General features: G+C 35.9%; 1 protein-coding gene across 1 annotated transcript in view; it reads right to left on the bottom strand.

Annotated features, from left to right (window-relative positions):
* LOC136801228 (mothers against decapentaplegic homolog 3-like) overlaps window positions 1-20,023 on the bottom strand; it is a 32,254-nt gene that overhangs the window by 2,633 nt on the left and 9,598 nt on the right. The window contains exons 2-8 of the mRNA XM_067057862.1: window positions 3,708-3,938; window positions 3,267-3,404; window positions 2,954-3,031; window positions 2,453-2,707; window positions 1,626-1,670; window positions 1,347-1,388; window positions 990-1,028 (exon numbers count right to left, since the gene is read on the bottom strand). Coding sequence (XP_066913963.1) covers window positions 990-1,028; window positions 1,347-1,388; window positions 1,626-1,670; window positions 2,453-2,707; window positions 2,954-3,031; window positions 3,267-3,404; window positions 3,708-3,938 — 828 coding nt within the window. The remainder of the gene's footprint in view (window positions 1-989; window positions 1,029-1,346; window positions 1,389-1,625; window positions 1,671-2,452; window positions 2,708-2,953; window positions 3,032-3,266; window positions 3,405-3,707; window positions 3,939-20,023) is intronic.

Below are 20,023 nucleotides of genomic sequence, written 5' to 3'. Positions count from 1 at the left end.
GATATGCTTTATCAGGAATTTCTCTCTAGACAAAACAAAAAGAGACAATTTGTAGAATTTGCAGTGAATGAAATAAAGATCAGCCTGTTTATCTTCTTGGAATGACGTTTAAGAATGTGACCTTACGTGAAAAAAATATACGTGCTCGAAACAATGTCATTCTCATCCGAGCTCTTCTTGTAAAGACAATTTCCAGTGCAGTACAAAATCCTCCAATAAAAGTTTTTACTCACAAACGTCGAAAAAGTGATTTTCCAGACATCATCGACTCATACAGACAAACTCTCCAGGTTAAAACTCTGTCTAGACAAAACAAAAGTCAGACCTCAACCTGCTACAAAAGTGGGGAAAATCAATAATGGTGAAGTGTCTAGGGAAAACAAAGGGCCCTGCAAAATCGAGATAGACATGGGTTAATAAATATTAGTAATACTCTCAAGGCTTGGAGATGATTCAGCCTTAGAAACAAAAATTGCGATGTCACAGCCATCGACGAGATGTGATTTATGAATTAAGTGAAATTAGTGAAAAATGCTTCATTAACCGAATACAATGTTGTCAAGTCAAGTCAAGCAACATATTTACAAAATACAAGATTAAATGCTAGAAAACAGTGTAGTAGTTTAGGTTGAAAGTTCATTCTTCTAAAATTTTGTAGATCACCTAACTCAAGTGCATAAAGTTTTAAAGTCGGCTTTATTCAAACAATCAGAAAGATATTTTGTTTTGAAATCTCAAAGATCGCCAAGTCAGCTGGTATCAGAAAGATCAATTTAAGTCAAATTTTTAAAATGTGAAATTCAAGACTTTTTGACACATGTTTTAACTGGACAATTTAAACGTGTAGGATAGATTACGCGGTATTAAAAATGTACGCGTATGGATGAACCTTTAACCATTAGAGTATTGTTGTCATCAGAGATTCAGTCAGCGTAGTCTTTACTGGTTTACTGTAAGCAGTGAGGTTAAGGAATTTATCGTAAACTTACCGTCAGGTACGATTTCTTGGTTTGGCGGCGTCAAAATATCTGCAAAGAAAAAGGTAAAGATTGTCTACTTTAATGTTCTGAAGAAGCATCAGCAAGGTAAAGCAAAGAAATGAAAAATGAGTTCTTTAATTTGCGTTATTCAATCTGGCTTTAATGTCATTTCTCTAATTGATGCTTAATTTATTTGATTTTCATTTAAAATCTTCATACCGTCTTTGGTCAATAACAAAAGAATTTTACAAACGGCCAATAACTAAGCTGAAATCTCTTCACAAGAATGGCATGGTAGACTGCAAGGGTGGCAAAAACGAAAAAAACAGATGTAGATGTAAAAGTAAAAGTAAGATGTTGACATACTATTGAAGTTCATTGGTTCGATATCCGTCATACAACTTGCACCTGTCATGGTAAAGAAACATTCATTAAAAAAAATCGCTCTGCTATTTGCTCACACAGTCAACTTCACCAACAGGTAAAAGTATTTTAAGATGATGACCAGCACCGATGAAAATCTATCGATTGATTGATTGAAAAATTACCGATCACTAGAGGTAAATGCTAGATAGGAGCCAAACCAAAACAACAGTGATGATTGACAATTCCATTGAAAGTATTTTTTGGGTGAATGAATGTTACCTGATATGGATGCCGGTGAGAACAACGATCCTGGTGTTGAAAGACCTGTTTTTGTTGAAAGAAATGAAAGATCGTTAGGTGAAAAAGAAAAAGTAGATTTAGTAGAACTGAGAATTATAAAATTCTACAAAATACGAGGTTATTTACAGGTCTGTTATTACGTCTGCTGCACAGTGAAGTCTCCTTGATTCGAACATCTATAATTCGAATGTCTCCTTAACTCGAACAAGTTGCATGTTCCGTTTAGTTAACAATGCTTTATAAACATTATCCCATAACTCGAAATTTCTTTAACTCGAGCAAACCTGTGTTCCCCGTGCGTGTTCGATTTATGGAGGCTCCGATGTATTATACATATATAATAGAGTTGTACCATCAGAAAACTTGCCAATGAAAATCTGTTATGAATCAACGGATCCTGCACTAATGTACTTCCCAGTTTTCTCAAAGGTAACGAATCGAGTGGGGATTGAACCCACGACCTCTCGCTTGCCGGACGATTGCTCTCCCAACTGCGATATCGGTTCGTTGCTATTACACTAGTTCGTAGTAGACGAGGGGAGCGACGTGCTCAATGTTCACCATCCGGTACCTGAATTCTTCGAATCAATGGAATTGCCACGAACCGAGACACAGCTAGTGTCCAATCTCCAACCAACCCGCTAACTTTGAGAGAACTGATTCGTTACCTTTGAGAAAAACTGGGAAGTACATTAGTGCAGGATCCGTTGATTCATTACCCATAAGTAATACGCACTTGATTTCACAAAATCTGTTGTATTGTTTGAAAAAATTTCTTCAAGAAGAAGAAAGGATATCTATCTTACAGTCACTGAGATCACTAAGAGGTGATTGGGCTTGCGATTGTGATTGAGAGGAAAGTTGTCGCTGCAGAGCGTCTTGTGGTTGTGTCGTGTTGTTCTGCTGTGCGGGAGAATGCTCGGTGGTGTTATTGGAGGACCATTGCATCGGTTGTTGAAACTGTTGTTGTTGTTGTTGTTGTGGGAAAGATTGTTGATCGTCGGACGGACTTTGTTGTGCAACACTTTGTGGCGCTTGAAAATTGTTCTGATTGGTATTCACTACAAAAGCAAAATAATGTGTAAATTCTATTAAGTTAATTGCTACTAAGTGTGTGCCAGAAAACAATTCACGATCAGAGCGCTTTTCAAGCAAAATTCGAAGAAAATCGATATTCAATGTTTTTCTCATTTCAGAGGGTTCTACCTGAAGGGTTTGAAGGAAAAGCATAAGATTAGCCATGTCTTGAACGACGAATTTAAGATTGTTAGGTTGATATAATAAGGAAATGGAGCATTGATGCTTACTGGAAGGCGATGCAACTGGACTTTGTGGGTTGGAAGGTAGCGATGGTATTGAAAGCGTCTGGCTGACTGGTGACAATACTAAAAAGACAACAAAGACTTCCATTGATTTATACACAGCAAGCGTATAAGTTCTCCATTCAATCCGAAGAAGGAGCTATTGGCAAGTTCAGGAGAAACCATGACAACAAACCATGCCGGAATAATAATCTTGAATTATGATAAACTCGTCACAATATTTACCACACATTCGGGAGGAGCCTTTAATTTCTAACTAATCCGAACAAACAAGAAAGATATAGGAGAGAAAACTTACAGCTTTCATCTTCGATAGTTTTGTTATCTGGCGTGTGAAAAGTTTCCGTTGATTTCGTTTCTTCTTTCACTTCAGCCTTGGTGGCGGTGGAATCCGCACCCGCTCGCGGTTGTCGTGGCACCAGGATAGGTGGCATCACTGGGAAAAGGATTAAAAATACGATATAAATACTCGAGTTATCAACGTACAGACAACTGTGATACAGCCAAGTGTTCACAACTCGAACCACTATGATTTTAATTTTAGTTTTCTGGCCCCTTCAGTTAACAATGTATTAAAACTTCACTGTATAAGTTCAGATTTTGGTCAGATGTTCAATATGTTACAAATACAAAGCAGAAATGTAATATCAGTACGCAGTCGTATTTGATATCATTGCTTATAACAGGCACAAAATTGGTAAAGCAACGACGTAACTACAACAACTCAACAACTTCTTACCGGGAGTTTCGACGCGTAAATAATGGTACGGGTTGACGCAAACGTAATCTCTCTTCAGGTTGAAGGCGTACGTACAACTATCGATGGCGCGTAACTCATGATGACTTTGAAGGTCCGCCCACCTCCACAGGCGGCAGTAGATGACGTGTGGCAGTCCCTTCCGATGTGAGACTTGAAGGCGTCCGTCCAAACTTCGTGGGATGGTTACGCATTCTGTTGAGCCGTTGTTTCCTGAAACGGAAAAAATAATTTTACGACAAGGTTCCTTTTCCTAAGAAAGGCCTTTTAGGTTTATTTTAATATTCGATTGACTTTTTGGTTCGCCGATGGAGATTGACGACAACCTTCACGTGGTCCATCCGTACCATCGTCTTTTTGACATTTGTACGAGTTGCAATCCCACAATTCAATGCGGCTCAATTAAAGATACGTGCAAGCTGTTACATATCTTTTTCAAATGATGCAATTAACGTTCCAAAGAGATTAACGCAAAGGTTGATGGGATTGGAACTCGTAAAAACACATCGAGAGTAATGATTATGTCAAAAATAAAATCTATTTTTAGATTCAGCGCGGTGCACTATTGCGATCCCAAGAAGCCGATACACTTGGAAAGTCGAGTTGTGAGTGAAAGCAAAACCTTTGGCGACCTTAATAATAGTGTGTATCAATCTTTGCACCAGCTACCTGAAGTCTGCAGCGTAATTGATTTTAGTCTTTAAATAACTATCTTTTTTTTCTTAAAAAAAGCGCTTCTAAACTGGGCGAGTTGCAAAATGTTGACGTCAGCATGATATCATTAGAAAAGGAGGCAGGCGGCAGTGGAGAAATTGTTTTTGAAAGAAAGATCCGCCATATTGCAAAAGGCCTAAATGGAATAATTTTCAAATTCCAAATCGTCGTCAGGATCAATAGGCTGAAGACTGAAAAATTAATATTGATATTGAGACTTTTGACCTTTTATAACAGACAATTTCTATATCACAATGTCGTACAATTTCATGGTGAATAATCAAAATATCTATTGCGCACTTTTTTATTGTATTGATGCTAGAGTTCACAATAACCAATATTGTGGGATTTTGGCTTCACTTTTGATTTGCTCATCATAGGTAATTGTGGGAAAAACAAACAGCCTAAATCAAGCTTCTAAAGCTTAAAAAACAAAAAGACGGGGGGGTAAATCTCAGGCGGGGATTCTATACACGATACACATTGCCTATATCAAAATATATCAGAGGGGATGCGTGCAACCTTCCAACAACCAGGCGCTAAAAAAGCACGGAAATTGGTTTGAAGGCTTTGATAAGCTAGAAAGTGCCTTTAAGTCTTTCATTTCATTTTAAGTTTGAAGTTTTACACATTTTCTATTTTGTCAAGAATCTTTCACGAGAAAAAACTTTCAAAATTTTTCAAAGACTTTCGCAAAAAAGGATAAAATTTGCGAAAATTGAAAAAGTTTCTGCTCACAAAAGTTTGTACGCCAAAAGTATTAAAAACTAAAGTCTATTTCAAATTTGCTGGCAGTGTTTTTTCAAACCTCAATAAATGTTGATAGAATTTGAATTCGTTAGCGGTTTTTTACTCGTTAAAAACATAATCCGGAGTGGAATATTATCAAAAAAGAAAAAAAATCAAAAGATGGAAAAACGAAGATGACAAATGAAGAAGAAGAAAATCAACTTCTTGTAGAATAATGCAACGATCTTCATTTTTGTATCAGAAACTCTTCAATCTTAAAAAGTCATAAATGCGAAAAAAGATGCAAAAAATATTCATTCAATCAAAAAATAAAGCTCAAAACTTTGCTTTGGTTGACTTAAAAAAGGACTCTTTTTTGTTGATTTTTGATTGTTGAACTTTGGACTATATCTTTCGATAAAATAAATTTTTGTGAAAAGTTTTTTCACATTAATGATGTCCTAAGATCAAAGAATTACTTGTGTGAAAATGACAATTATAGCACAATTGTTGAAGAAGTTGATTTTCTTCTTCTTCATTTTCCGATCTTTTTTGAGTTTTTTCTTTATGACAGTATCCCACTCCTGTTTGCCTTTTCAACAAGCACAAAATCAAAAAAAAGTTATTGAGGTTTGAAATAACACTGCCAGATAATTTGAAATAGACTTTGTTTAATATATAATCATCATATTTTGCATGAAAAATAACCTTTTCTATGGAAAGTTTTTTGTTACTTGATTTTAATAGAACTAAGGCTGGAAAATGTTGGTTTGCCGTCATCCCTGGTCATCCGACTATACCTACCTCAAAATCTGCTGACCTAAAAAGTTTTATTGCCATTTTGAAGAAGATTGATTTTCTTCAAATCAGAACCTCCGTTGTGCCTGTCTCGTTCCTTCCATCTTAACAATTGTGAATTCCCTTCTAGAATCACCACTGTAATATTTGGCACAAAAGGGGAATTCCCTCAAGATTTTAAAAGTGGGTGACCGCAAACCAACATTTAAAGTCCAGTCCAACTTAAGATATCTAAAGATAACTGCTGCCTAATGGGCCCCTACTCACTTGCCGTTGTCGGCTGGACATCAGTATTCATTAAAAATCAGTATTCTTGACAGGCATCACCGAGGATATTCAACAACAATGCCATGATTGTAATGTCAGCTCCATCTCAACCAAGTCCACCTTCGTATCTCCAGTAAATCCATTTCAACTTATCTGTGAAACATAACCTGATACTCAAATTTTCCCATAATTGACCCACTCAAGAAGGATTGAAAGGTCTGATTGATTATCTTTGCCAACAGTTTTCCCCTTTAGTATCACCGAGGAACTAGCCAGACGAAGGACAAGAATTCCTATTACATACCACCACCATCTTACCACAGGGTAAATCGGATGATGTCGCAAGCACATAGAACATACGAACGAAACATATGCACTAAAGCCAAAACGAAACCAAAGGTCTTTTGGTCGCATGTAAGAAGTAAGATGAAAGCTGCGACAGGTGTTTCGTCACTTCTCGAGTCACCTAAAGACAAGTCATCGCTACGTCACGAAGACCACGAGAAAGCAAACATTCTCCAAAAACAATTCTGCAGTGTCTTTACCATCGAGCCTGAGGGAGAACTTCCGGAATTTCCACGAAGAACAGAACAAGATATTGCAGACATCATCATAACTAAAGATATGATAAGTAAGAAAATCAAAGATCTGGATACAAACAAATCTTTTGGTCATGATGAAATACATCCAAGAATGTTGAAAGAACTTGTCGATGAAATTTCCGAGCCCCTTTCAAGGCTTATGAATAAGACACTGGTTGAAGGAGTACTACCTGATGATTGGAAGGTTGCACACGTCACGCCCATCTTCAAGAACAAAGGCGCGCATAACTTGGCCATCAATTACAGACCAGTGAGTTTAACATCCGTGGTTTGCAAGCTGATGGAGTCGATATTACGAGAACATATCACAAACCACCTGACAAACTTAAACCTTTTATCAGATAAGCAGTATGGCTTCATCAGTAGACGTTCCACTGTTACTCAACTATTGAAATATGTCGACAGGTGCTGTGAAAGGATATCAGACGGAAAAGTTGTAGACTGCATCTATTTTGATTTCGCTAAAGCATTTGATACAGTGCCTCATCGTAGGCTTTGCAAAAAGCTAGAAGGGTATGGCATAGTTGGATCAATAAAGAACTGGATTTCATCGTTTCTGAGTAGAAGGAAGCAGTTGGTAAAAGTAAACCAAGCAAAATCCAACATAGATAGTGTTTTAAGTGGAATACCACAAGGAAGTGTCTTGGGCCCTCTACTCTTTGTACTGTACATAAATGATCTGCCCGACAAGGTGATTTCGGATCTGCTACTTTTCGCAGATGATACAAAGATCTTCAAAGAGGTAGTTTCAGTCCATGACTCGCTTGCCATACAAAGTGATATAGACACACTCGAAAAATGGTCCATTGATTGGTTATTACAGTTCCATCCGGATAAATGTCACGTTCTTACAATCGGCAAATTCGTAAATATAAAACACGCTCATCCGTATCGTCTTGGTGATATTCAGCTTGAGCACGTATTTGAACAAAAAGACCTAGGTATATTGGTTGATGCTGAATTGACATTTGAAGACCATATAGCCAATCAAGTAAAAAAAGCCAACTCAATGCTTGGTGTCATCAAACGAGGTTTCACCAACTTAACTCCAGAGATCCTCCGTACACTATACTCATCATTTGTCTGACCACACCTTGAGTACGCACAATCAGTTTGGTCACCAACATTACGTAAACACGTCAACTTACTCGAGGAAGTGCAAAGACGTGCAACAAGATTGGTCCCAACGTACCGCAGCCTTTCATATAGTGGTAGGCTCAAAATTCTCGGCTTACCAACACTCGAATTTCGAAGACGATTTTGTGATATGGTACAGGTTTACAAACACCTCCACTACTACGATAAAACAACAATACCTGACAAGTTGACTAAACGTCCGCGTCCAAATCGAAGACACCCCCATGAGCTTCTACCTAACTTCGCAAATGACGGTTTCCACGGACCTCAAACGAAATCCTTTTATTACAGATGTGTGCCAAACTGGAATAGACTGCCGAGAAATGTCGTTTCAGCAAAGTCTATAAAGACCTTCAAAGAAAACCTCAACGATGCATGGGAAAACCATCCCTCAAAATACGATTCAAGAATAGTGTAAAATAAGATCGGTTAGAGGCCCACTGTGAGCCTAGCTTGTAAATATGTATAATAATCTTTTTGAAGAACTGGGGAGTCCATCAACGATCTTCTCTAGCGTTCCCACATTCCAATTGCCAAAATTGGTGTGTGTCAAGACAAACGACTGATCACAGAAAACACTGGCCCTAATGAAAGACTGCACATCGTCGCCCAATTTTTAAGATTTCAAGTACATCTAACCAACTAAATTGGATGGCCGGATCCACTACAAGCAACAACTCAACGACACCCTTTGTCAAAACACCAATGAGGGATGCTATTTTTCTAGACTAACCCCTGCAAACTCCACCTTCAACATACTGCAACTCTGGAGACTTGAGTTCAGCCAGACGGCCATCTCTGTCCAGCCCAGAAATTTCTGCTGGTCCTATGCCATCTACTAGATTTATATTTATCTTTATGTTTGAAATTTTGCACCTAGGGGGTTTTATAATGTTCGTTTCATCAAAAAACACCAGTGTATTTCTCTAATAATTTCCTTTAGAAGTTTTGCACAGATTCTTTGACTTGCGATTTTGCAGCATTAATCTTTGATACTCATTTTGGCGGGACGTTAGGTGTGACTAACTGACATGGGAGATTCTTTTGCCAATGTATTGTGTTAACTACTGTCAGCAGAAGTGGATGTAATCTAGTTTCTAATCCTCATATAGAAAAACAACATCGGTCATCTACAGGATGTATTTGCAACAGCAAGGATGAGAGTTACCTGAATCAAGTTCATGATCCCAAGACAATTAATTAAAATTTGAAAAACTTGAAATGAAAGCATCCAGCTAATCAACCAACCAAATTTTGTTATTTAATAGGTCAGTGTTTGAGGTCTGACAAAATTTCTGGGAAATATCCTGATTGTGGGCAGATCTAGGTGGTTGTCTTCTCCCCCATAGATCTTTTTCTTGGGAAGTTATTCTTCAAATTAGTTTTCAAGTTGGCTCGGTTCAAATTTTTTTATCTTTGGTTGAAAATTTAGGTAAACTCTCATAGTTTTTGAAAATGTTAATTTCATCAAAAAGCGCCAGTTTATTTTTTCATGAATTCCTTTAGAAATTTTGCAGTGCATTTCTGCTTGCAAGTCTAGTAAACGATATAGTGCTTTTGCAGCATTAATCTTTTATACGCATTTCAGCAGGATTCTAGAGTGTAAAGACACATCTGTTGCAAAATTGTTAGATTTTTATCAAATTCCATCTTTAGGTTCAGGTTGTGTTGTCTTTCATTTCGTTGACTATAACATTGACGTCTTGTGATTTCAAATGGTTTATTTCTTCGGCCTGTCGTTTCATTTTATTCTCACAGGCTTTGATTTCGTTTTTGCATCCTTCAATTTTTGATTTTTGATTTGAATTATACCTTTCCATTACCTGTGGTGCGATCTTGGTACAGTTTTAACACTGGAAACTTCTTTTTAGACAAGCATATCTGGATTTGATAAAGTGCGGCAGCTCTTTGCAAAGGTAATTGACTAAACGATGGCACTTTCTGTATTGTAGAGTATCTTTTGGCGTGTTTTCTTCATTTATAAAGCACTTTGGCGGGCTGGAAAAGATCTTTATTGATGGTGATTTTTATTATTGAATTTATTTTAAAAGTTATCCCGCATTTTGGGGGTAATTATGGGACACCCTCGGGGAAAATATGGGACAGGTATAAAATGTTATTGAAAAATACAGAAATCTTTCTAAAAGGATATTTGAGGTTTTACACCCACATGATGACTTCAAATCCAAGTGCTATCATTTAAAGGACTTTCGACAAAATTAGTGATAGTGTCCCATTTTTACACCAGCTTTTTTCCCATTTGGGGGTAATAACGGGACACTTTAATCAGTAATATTTGTATAAAGCAATCTGGACCAACTGAAGTATATTTAGATACAAACCTTTGCAGGTTTTGAAAGACTTAAAGTGTCTAGTTATGATTTCCATTAACCCTTTAACTGCCCATGTCGGCATATGCCGACATGAGCATTTTCGATTTCTTTGCCCATGTCGGGATTTGCCGACATGAGCATTTTCGATTTCTTTGCCCATGTCGGGATTTGCCGACATCGGCACTTTCCATTCCTTTGCCCAAAAATTTAACACTTCTACAACGATTTTGTATTAGATGGTTTGAAATGAAAAAAGATCTTAGTTAAAAGCTTTTCTATGTTGAAAAATAACTATTCAACAATGTTCAACTCAAAATTATAGTCCTTGGCTGATACTTCATATATTATTCAGAAAATGAAGTCAAAATCGCTACCTTTTGACCATGTCGGCAAATGCCGACATGGGCAAAGAAATCGAACCTTCTTTTTTTCCCGTGGCAAATAGGTCGAACCTTTTTTTTTTCCCGCGGCAAATAGATCGGACCTTAAAAAAAACGACGGGCAGTTAAAGGGTTAAACTATAAAATCAAGTTTTCTTGTAAAAAATAAACACTTCAAACTCAAACTCTACCGAAACTGCTCCAACTTGGGATGATTGGTCGTAACATGGGACTGTTGATATCTGGCCTGTTAAATCTCTTTGACAACAAAGTCGTTATTGTGAACTTTAAACATGCTTAAGATCGAGGTACTTCCACTTACTGGTTGTGGAGTAATTAGTTATTCAATAGGCTGTCGCGTTCTCCAAAAGAACTATTGACTGACAGTCTATGCTTAAACTCCTATAGCTATATCAAGATTACGAGATTTGGAGTGCGGGCCGATTTTACTTTCATTTTCAGTGGTTTCACTTTCAATTTCAAGCCAACATTTTTGCAAGGAATGCTAGCCCATAGTTACAGGGGTTTGTGCAAAAAACCAAACATAGAAAGTTTCGTAATAACTAAAACGTGAAACGTCAGAGAAACAGGTTAAGGGCCAAATTGAAAAGTCCCGTTTCTGTCACGGAAGGAAATCAGAGCCTTTTTTGGTCTATTTTTGAAAAATGGTAAACTTAATGAAAATAGTATTGGTCCTGAATTAAAGCCTTCATAGTACTACTACTTCCAAATCCAAAATAAATTTCATAAAAGTTTTTCCGCGTTGAATAATTGAGCTTTGAAGGTTCTGTTACGGAAGGAACGCAGCAAAGACATTAAAAAAGACAAAAGTATGCTGATTCAGATTCCTGTGAATTTAAAGAGAATTTTAAAACCAAAATACCACTAGAAGAAACTTATGTCTATCTGCTTGTCATTGAAAAAAGAACTGAGTCAAAAAATTAATTTCAATGGCTACAGGCCTTTGCAACTGAGAAAGGTCAGTGTCACGGAAGGACACCGTCACGGAAGGAAAAAATTCCTATTTTTCAAAATCAGCAATTGCGTAAGAAATGTTGACTGAAACTAGTGAAGTGACACATCATATCATGAATCATAGCCATTTTTACTATTCAGTTCATTTCAAAACCTTGGAACTGTATTTTTATTGTTCAACCATAATGGTGATAATAATTAGGAAATTTTACAGGAAAGATAATATTTTTTAAGCAAAAAAACGTAAAAACGCGACCTTGAAAGCCAGTGACCTACTTCCAAAGGCTCTAATTAGCATATTACCATGGTGCTGAAGCGATTTAGAGGATTTAGAACCAGCTAGGAACAGTAGTTTTGCCAGAAAACCGGTTTTTAGGCCTCCAGAGCCGCCTGGGCTTTACACTGTAAGCTTACAGCACGGTACTGGAGCCTTAGTTTTAAGCTTATTCTGAGCTCCATACAGGGCTGATCTACTCCCCTGCAATGGACTCAGGGCCGGCGAAACCGGGGGGGGGCTAGGGGGGCTGTAGCCCCCCCACTTTTTTGCAAAAAAAAAAAAGAGTGAGAGAGAAAGAGAGGGTGAGAAAAAAGACTTGGCTACGTACAATAATGATGCCATAACGGTTTAACAATCTTTCTTTGCTCCATATCCATATAAAAATCTAACGGATAAACTTGATTTAGATGAAGTTGGTAGAGAGTTTGTGTCGACTCGAGAGCATTGCTTTAATTACTTTGGAAAATTTTAATTTTTATTACTGTATACTTACTGTTAAAGCTCCCAATCTACTTTTACTTATGAATTTTGAACATGTAAAAGTTCGCTTTATTTACTTAAAGGGTTTCATGTTGTTATTATATAGTAGTATACTCTTTGGTGATTATCAGTATAAAAAAACGCCTAACTTTTTTGATTTTTTCATCCCAATAACTTCACAAAAATTAAAATTTAGACCACTTCTAGGCCAATGTAGAGTGCCATAATTTCAAAAATTTTCCGGCCCGTCGGCCCCAACCATGGTGGGGCCTCCTTAGTCACTAATATCATTTAGCCCCCTCACTTTTAAAACCGATTCGCCGGCCCTGGGACTAGACCCATTGAAGTCCAGTGAAGGGGGCAGAACCGACAAATTTTCACTAAAATAGCTTTAAAACGCTTAAAAAGCACTATATAAGCGTTTTTAAGGCTTTTTTAAGCAAAAAACGTAAAAACGCAACCTTGCAAGCAATTGAGCTACTTCCAAAGACTCTAATTAGCAAATTTCCATGGTGCTGAAGCGATTTTGATCCTTTAGAACCCGCTGGGAACAGTAGTTTTGCCAGAAAACCGGTTTTTAGGCCTCCAGAGCTGCCTGGGCTTACGCTGTAAGCTTACAGCGCTGTACTGGAGCCTTAGTTAAGCTTATTCTGAGCTCCATACAGGGTTGAGCTGGTTCCCAATGGTTCTAAACCTCGTAGGACACTCTCCTGCAATAAATTAGACCCATTGAAGTCCAAGATTTCTAAAAATAACAAGATATTTTTAATCCGTCACGGAAGGACAAGGTGAAAGTGTCACGGAAGGACAATAATTTCAGACCTTGTAAGTGAATATGAAGGAGGTTGCTTTGGAATGTAATTTCATTTTTTGTTAGGGGGTACCAATAGTTAGAACTTGCAATAATATCAAGAATAGTGTACTTGCACAAAACTGGTGAAAAAACTTTTTGTCTTGAAATTGTCACGGAAGGAATTCGATATTTGAAAAAAGTTTCTGCTTGCAGTACTTTTTTGTTGTTTGACTTATTTCAAAATGAACAAACCTATTAAACTAACTAGGGTATGTACTTGTTTTAAAACAACATTTCATTTTTGATTAATCATTTATTTTTAAAAAGAAGGTCCATTATATTTTAACACTTGTCCTTCCGTGACAAACCTCACTAGTTGTGTTTCGATATAATCACCTGATTACAGAGACTAAAAAGGCGGCTCAGTTGATTTAAAAGTTGAAATTGGAAAATTTAAGGGTTATTTTTAAAAAAAATCACAGTTACTTATTTTGTTTGTAAGATTTTTGATTTCGTGTTTTGGTTGACCACTTTTCAATTTGGCCCTGGAAACGATATGGAAACGGGGGGAATCGCCCTGGAAACGGGGAGAAACGTCAGGGAAACTGGTGGAAATGACATGGAAACGGGGAGAAACGATTGGAAACGGGGAGAAACGATTGAAAACAGGTAAACGACCAACAGTGAACAAAGCTTCTGTTGTATCATTAGTCGGTTCCCGTCGTCGCAAACGCCAGTTTAGCAAAGCCCTTAGGATGATAAAGATGGTATTGTTTATTTTTAAGGGGAATTAAAATAAGTTTTCATCAACCACGGGAGTACATATCATATCGTAAATATCTTTTTATGCTTCAAATGGAATAAGAGATAGAATGGGACTTCTTAATAAGAAATAGTAAATAAATAGTAAATAAAAGCTTACTAAATAATAAATCTTCAATTGTGAGAGTTTCTTCAGTAAGTTTGAAAGCGATTTCAATTTAATCGAAAACGGAAACTTATTGACTTGAGCAGTAAAACGTCAAATTGAGAGCGTCAATATATCATCAGTGTGTAAGAATGGAAAATATATAAAAAAAATGTTGCTTGCTGTATTTACGAATTTGAGGTCAACATGACGCGCCTTAGAAGACCAAATAATAACTACATTTTCGAAAAACAATAAGATTTCTTGTTTTAAAACTGCACGAAATCCCTCTTTCATACTCGAATCAACCCCTTGGCAAAATTTGAGAAATTTTTCATAAACTCGCCGAGGAGTAGATAAGCTGAACGCATCATAAGCCCTTTTGATAGTAAAGGGGAAACTATAGACTGAATTAATCCCAAAGAACGAAAAATTACCACTTAAAATGGTTTAAAACTAAAGATATGACAAATTTTATGTTTTGTTACGTCATTTGGGCTCTAAATGATGTCATCGAATGTGTAATAAACTTTTCACTCTACTGTAACTATTTCTTCATTGACCAAATATATGCTCATGATGATTTCCGATCCAATGAGGGGTCAATCATTGCTTAAATCCTTCTCAAACTCTAGATATTGTATTTTTCAGTTTTTGATGACGTCATCGGACCTAAGATGCCTCAATTTGAATATATTTAATTTCGAAAGTCTCTATATACCCACTCTTACCCCTCCTAACTTATTTTCCATTAAAATTCTCGATCCAATGAGGGGTCAACGGCCTCCCAACTCCTTTTCAAACTCGAGATATCGCATTTTGAAGTTTTTCCCAAACTTGTGACGTCATTGGGTCCCGTTCTAATGTTATCAACGGTCAATTCAAGAATTTTGGAATTTTTGTGGTCAACGGGTAGCTTATGCCCCAAGGGTCCCAAAAAAACAAAAAACGTCAATTATTTCCACGGGAAAGTGGGTTTTTAAATTTGCAAAAGATTTGCACTGCAACGACTTTTTCATAGATTACCTATATCCGTATACTCTTACGGTTATGCAAAGCCTGTGATAGACGGAGATGTATCTTTAATGCTGGGCTAGCGTTATTACATAGATTTCCGTTTCGTTTCCACTGGTTTCCACCCGTTTCCATATTGTTTCCGTGTCGTTTCTACCCGTTTCTCTGACGTTTCACCTTTTAGTTACTACGAGAAAGTTTTCCAAGTCCCCTATTGCGATCAAACCAATAAAAAATGAAACTTTTCCATGTTTCAAACTTCTTTGCACCAATTCTTCAAAATGAAAATATTTAAGATTTAAAGTTCTTCTTTTATTCAATGATTTTTTACGGCGCTTTGTTGACAATCTAATTTTTGCATCGAATTCCCGCTTTCTTTAGTAAATTGAAGTTGAGAAAAAACCTAAGCCTTAGGATCACGGATTGAGACAAATATATGAAGAGTGGGATTTTACAGCCACGTCGCTCGTTGTGCAAGGCAATGCAGTACAGTCAAGTATCAATATTTGAGGTATTAGTAAAATTGCTATTTTTGATGAATTTTTGCTGTAATCGCTTTCATTTTTAACATAAGGTCTTAGCGACGGGCACCCCAGGCATAGTTACGTGGCATTGAGAAAAAATCCTAGCATAGAATTTCAAAAAGATTCACACTATCATATTCTGCATTACAAAATACACCTGTTCTATGTTGTTTTTTTTTCTCGGTGTTTTGTAGGCTTAATTATTGTCGTTAAAAATGAATAAAACCCCCTGGAAATCTTTAGGTTTTGATAACCAAAATACTTACATACTATGTTTACTTTTCAGGTATTCATCCAATCAGAAACTTTCAACCAATCAAAATTCAACCGTGGCGCGGGAAATGATCCAGTCAGAATCCCAAAACTAAAGACTTACAGCCAATCAGAATATGTTAGTGAGCAGTAGCGAGCGGTATTCATCCAATCAGATTCGCATAACATGAAAGCGAAAGTGAAAGTAAAGGCGGAATAATTTTCTTTTTTTGACGTGATTTACATATATATATATTAGAACAGAAAAAAATGCCAATTTGTCAAAGATTTGTTTAAAACCACCTTATTTTTTGTTGAATATCGCCTAAATTTATCGAAAAATACGCATTTCAACATTAATCTTAAAATCTCTTTTATTATTAAGTATCCCTGGGGCTCAACGTCGAAAGGGAGACATTTTAAAATACGGCATTTAAAGTGAAACAAGATGGCGGAGAAGTAGTGATTGGAGGTTTTTGTAATTAGACAGCATGATAAAAGGTTTGTTTTATTTTAGCATAACAAAGACAAATTCATGAGGTAAGGTAAATTGCCTTTTGACTGCTTTTAACCATTTTTCTAATAGAGAATAACTTCAAACTTGACTTCACTGCACTGAGAGGCTACGGGTGCCAAAAGACACGAACGCCATTTTTTAATGAGTGATGCTATGATTTTTTTGATTGCGGCCGCGTACAGGAACTTGCCAAATGTTCCTAACTGACCACTTTCGTTTTTATTGCAGATTTCGATATAAACTTCTCTCACAGGGATTACTTGTCATTATGTTGTGTCAACTTGTCAGCATTGTATTATTGTAAAGGTAGGTGTAGGTTGTGTCTCAAGTTTTGCTAATTAATTCTATCCTAATACCAACTTATTAATCAATCCCCTCGTTCCTGTGTCTGGTCTAGTCAGGACAATCTTAAACTAATAAATCCAGGTTTATATACTTTTTTATAAAGACTTTAATACTAATTGATTTTACATATTTATACAATTTACTTATTTTATTATAATCATGCAATAAATATCATCCATTTATTTATATTTTTATAACTATCTTATATTTTATTTTACAATTTTAGTAGGTCCACATTAGTATTTTACTGCATTGTATATTTTACAAAACTTAGAAAACAAAACTTAGACCTTCTTTACCAAATAAATTAATAATAATAATAATAAAAGCAACTCCAGAAGATTTTTCAAATTTTAATTTTTTTCTTCAAAACCTATCCTTTCTTGTAGAGCTTTGAAAAAGAAAGAAAATGAGGGGTCATAGGCCTCTAGAGGATAAGTGGTTGTAAAGATATTGAAATTTTAGTGTCAAAAATTTGACTAAAAATGTCAAAAAAAAGGTTAGGAAAACAGCTTGGAAAAATTCGAAAAATGTATCAAAAAAGAAAAAAAAGATATTTCCCAGTCAGGCTTCTTTAATTTTACATATCTCTTTTTCTAGTGTAGCTAGAGACCTGAAATTTAGAGGGAGAATTCTTTGATGGTGTTAGAATATTATTATATAAAAATATTTGTAAAATATGTATATTTATGAAAATAACGAAAGATATATATTTTCTTGAAAAAAGAAGACATTGCATTGTTTTATTTTTGTTTTTGAAGAAAATTAGCTTGGAAATGGTTGAAAATGAGTCAAAAAAGTTGATAGGACCCATTTTCAAGGAGCCTCTGGAAATGAAGGAACAAAAAGTTATAAGTAAAGAATAAGTTTTTCAGAAAGGAGAAACCCCAAATGAAAAGAAAATCCATTTCGGCAGAAATATAAACTTTTTTTTGGGACATTCCCATGCTAAAGAAGAAAAAAAGTGATAAAACTACATGAAAATCAAAGAACTAAAATTAGCGATTGTGATTTTTGAATTCCTCACCCTTTTTCTGATAAACATACAAAGTTTCAGCCTTCAACTACATTTTCCTCTATTTCCTGAAACATTTGTTCATCGATAGTTGCAACTTTACCAATTTGCCGTCTAGCCCGCTGGAAAGCTAAGATCACGGGCTTTCTTTTAGTAAAAACTGGAACGCTTTAGCATAAATAGACCAGTATGGATTCTACGAAATCTTGCGCCAAAGATATTTTTCCGTACAGCAAGCCTCGCGCCAAGCAAAATTTCTTTTGTACCAACATTCAATTTTTTCAATAAGGGTGCATGCATGCATGATGGGAAAAGAGGCGCGTGCGCCAACATAATTAATAAATTAACGCAAGCTTAAGCGAGTGAAAGCAAATTTAGCCAAATGAAAGCTAAAAATCAATGGATTATGGAGTCATTCACGCCGAGCTGGAATTATTACTTTACGCCAACTGAAAATCAAACAATCTTTGTAAGTACCCTTACGCCAATGCGCCAAAAAAGCTTTCAGTTGTACGCCGAAGGTCTTCGGCGTTAGTTACACAAAATCCATACTGGTACACAGAAAAAAAGTTTGAAGGGTTTAAAGTTCACGGAAAAATGAAACATTTGGTTTGACGTCAACAAAAGTTCAGTCAGGCACATCCTTGTAAACTGAGAAACTTGTGAAATACAAAATTTCATGTTTGTGTTCTTCTTGGTTTTATTTTATTATATTCAAAATTTACAAAAATATACAAATTTAAGTTTTCCTTGTTTTTCAGTGTCTTTCTGTTTTTTGTCACATGTGGACAGAGCTTTCTTTAAGGGTCTAGACACATTTTGGAAGTTTTCTTGCATGTCCACTTTGTTCTGGTCTTTGTCCTTTGTTTTGTTCTGCATTTTACATACAATTCAATTTTAGAATAATTTATATAATTTATGCACAAAAAATAATTGATTTATTCATAATTTATTACATATCCACTTTGTTTTTTATAATTTTTGTCCACTTTGCTTTTTGACACAAAACCAGCACTTTGCTTTTGTCATCAGTTGTCAACTAGCTTTTGAGGAGTTAACATCACTCTCAACTTTCAACTGAAGTCAATTCAACTCAATTCAAGATGGCTTCCAGTTAACTCTTAAGCTAAGTTGGGAACATCAATCAGTATTCAATTCAAATCAAATCTCTATTCAAGCTCTCAAGCATACTTCATTCAAGCTCTTCATTTTGTCTAGGATTCTCACCACTACATTTCCTGGCATGCTGGTAAATAGACTTATATTTTACATTTTTCTTTCAACTTAGATTTATACTTTCATAGACTTATACTTTCAACTCAGACTTATACTTTCAACTTAGACTTAGACTTTCAATCAATATCAATTTTCTTTGTACATTGCTGCTAGAACTTAGATTTTCACAAAGTAGGCGTGTCAAATTTGACTTTATTTTTTTGTTCAAGTTATTTATTAGTTATTTATTTTTTCTTTTGTATTCTTTTTTCAGTTTTGAATTCTTAATGAATTACAAAGAGCTTGCAAAGAAATTGGTGCACACCTTTATAACATTCAAAACAGCACACCAACAGCTACATGCGTCGAAGCACACGTGCGGCTGCAAACAAACCCATCAATTATAAATCGTTTGGCACTCAAGGCATACGATTGCCACCTGAAACAACCAGTCAAGCATCATCAAGCGATGAATCAGATGCTGATATATCAACATTAGAGCAAACGTTCAACTTATATCAAAGTTTATACGAGAGTGATACCTCTACACAATCAGTTGACGCAAATCTTTCACAACTTGTCCGAGGTTTAACAATCAAAGACCAAATTATGGAAAACGATATTAAAAACATTTCAATTGAACAGAATGTTCTCTCTAGTGAAATTGCTGATATCGGTACAGATTATGACATTGAGTTTATGACGTACAGTGAACTGGAACAACTCTTTAAGGAAGTAAAAACAATGCGCAACCGCCTGAAAGTACTACATAATGAAATACTTCAATCTATCGGAACAGAAGAATACGAGAAAAACTTTCTTAAATCCTACAATGAAACTATCCATAATGCACAGACAGTCATTCAACGCGTCAATGCTCGTCGAAAAGAAGTCCGCCCTGATGAGAAAAACGCCCAACGCAAAAAATCATTATCAGACTTTTTAATGAAAGAGGTAAAATCTACTATTACTTCACTTGAGGCAGTTTTTAAAGAGGATCCAAGTGCATTTAGCTATGATGAAC

Source organism: Clytia hemisphaerica, unplaced genomic scaffold, assembly GCF_902728285.1.
Source record: "Clytia hemisphaerica strain Z4C2 unplaced genomic scaffold, Clytia hemisphaerica genome assembly, whole genome shotgun sequence".
Classification (NCBI taxonomy): Eukaryota; Metazoa; Cnidaria; class Hydrozoa; order Leptothecata; family Clytiidae; genus Clytia; species Clytia hemisphaerica.
Note: the sequence above shows the minus strand (reverse complement) of the source record. Positions and strands in the feature narration are given on the sequence as shown.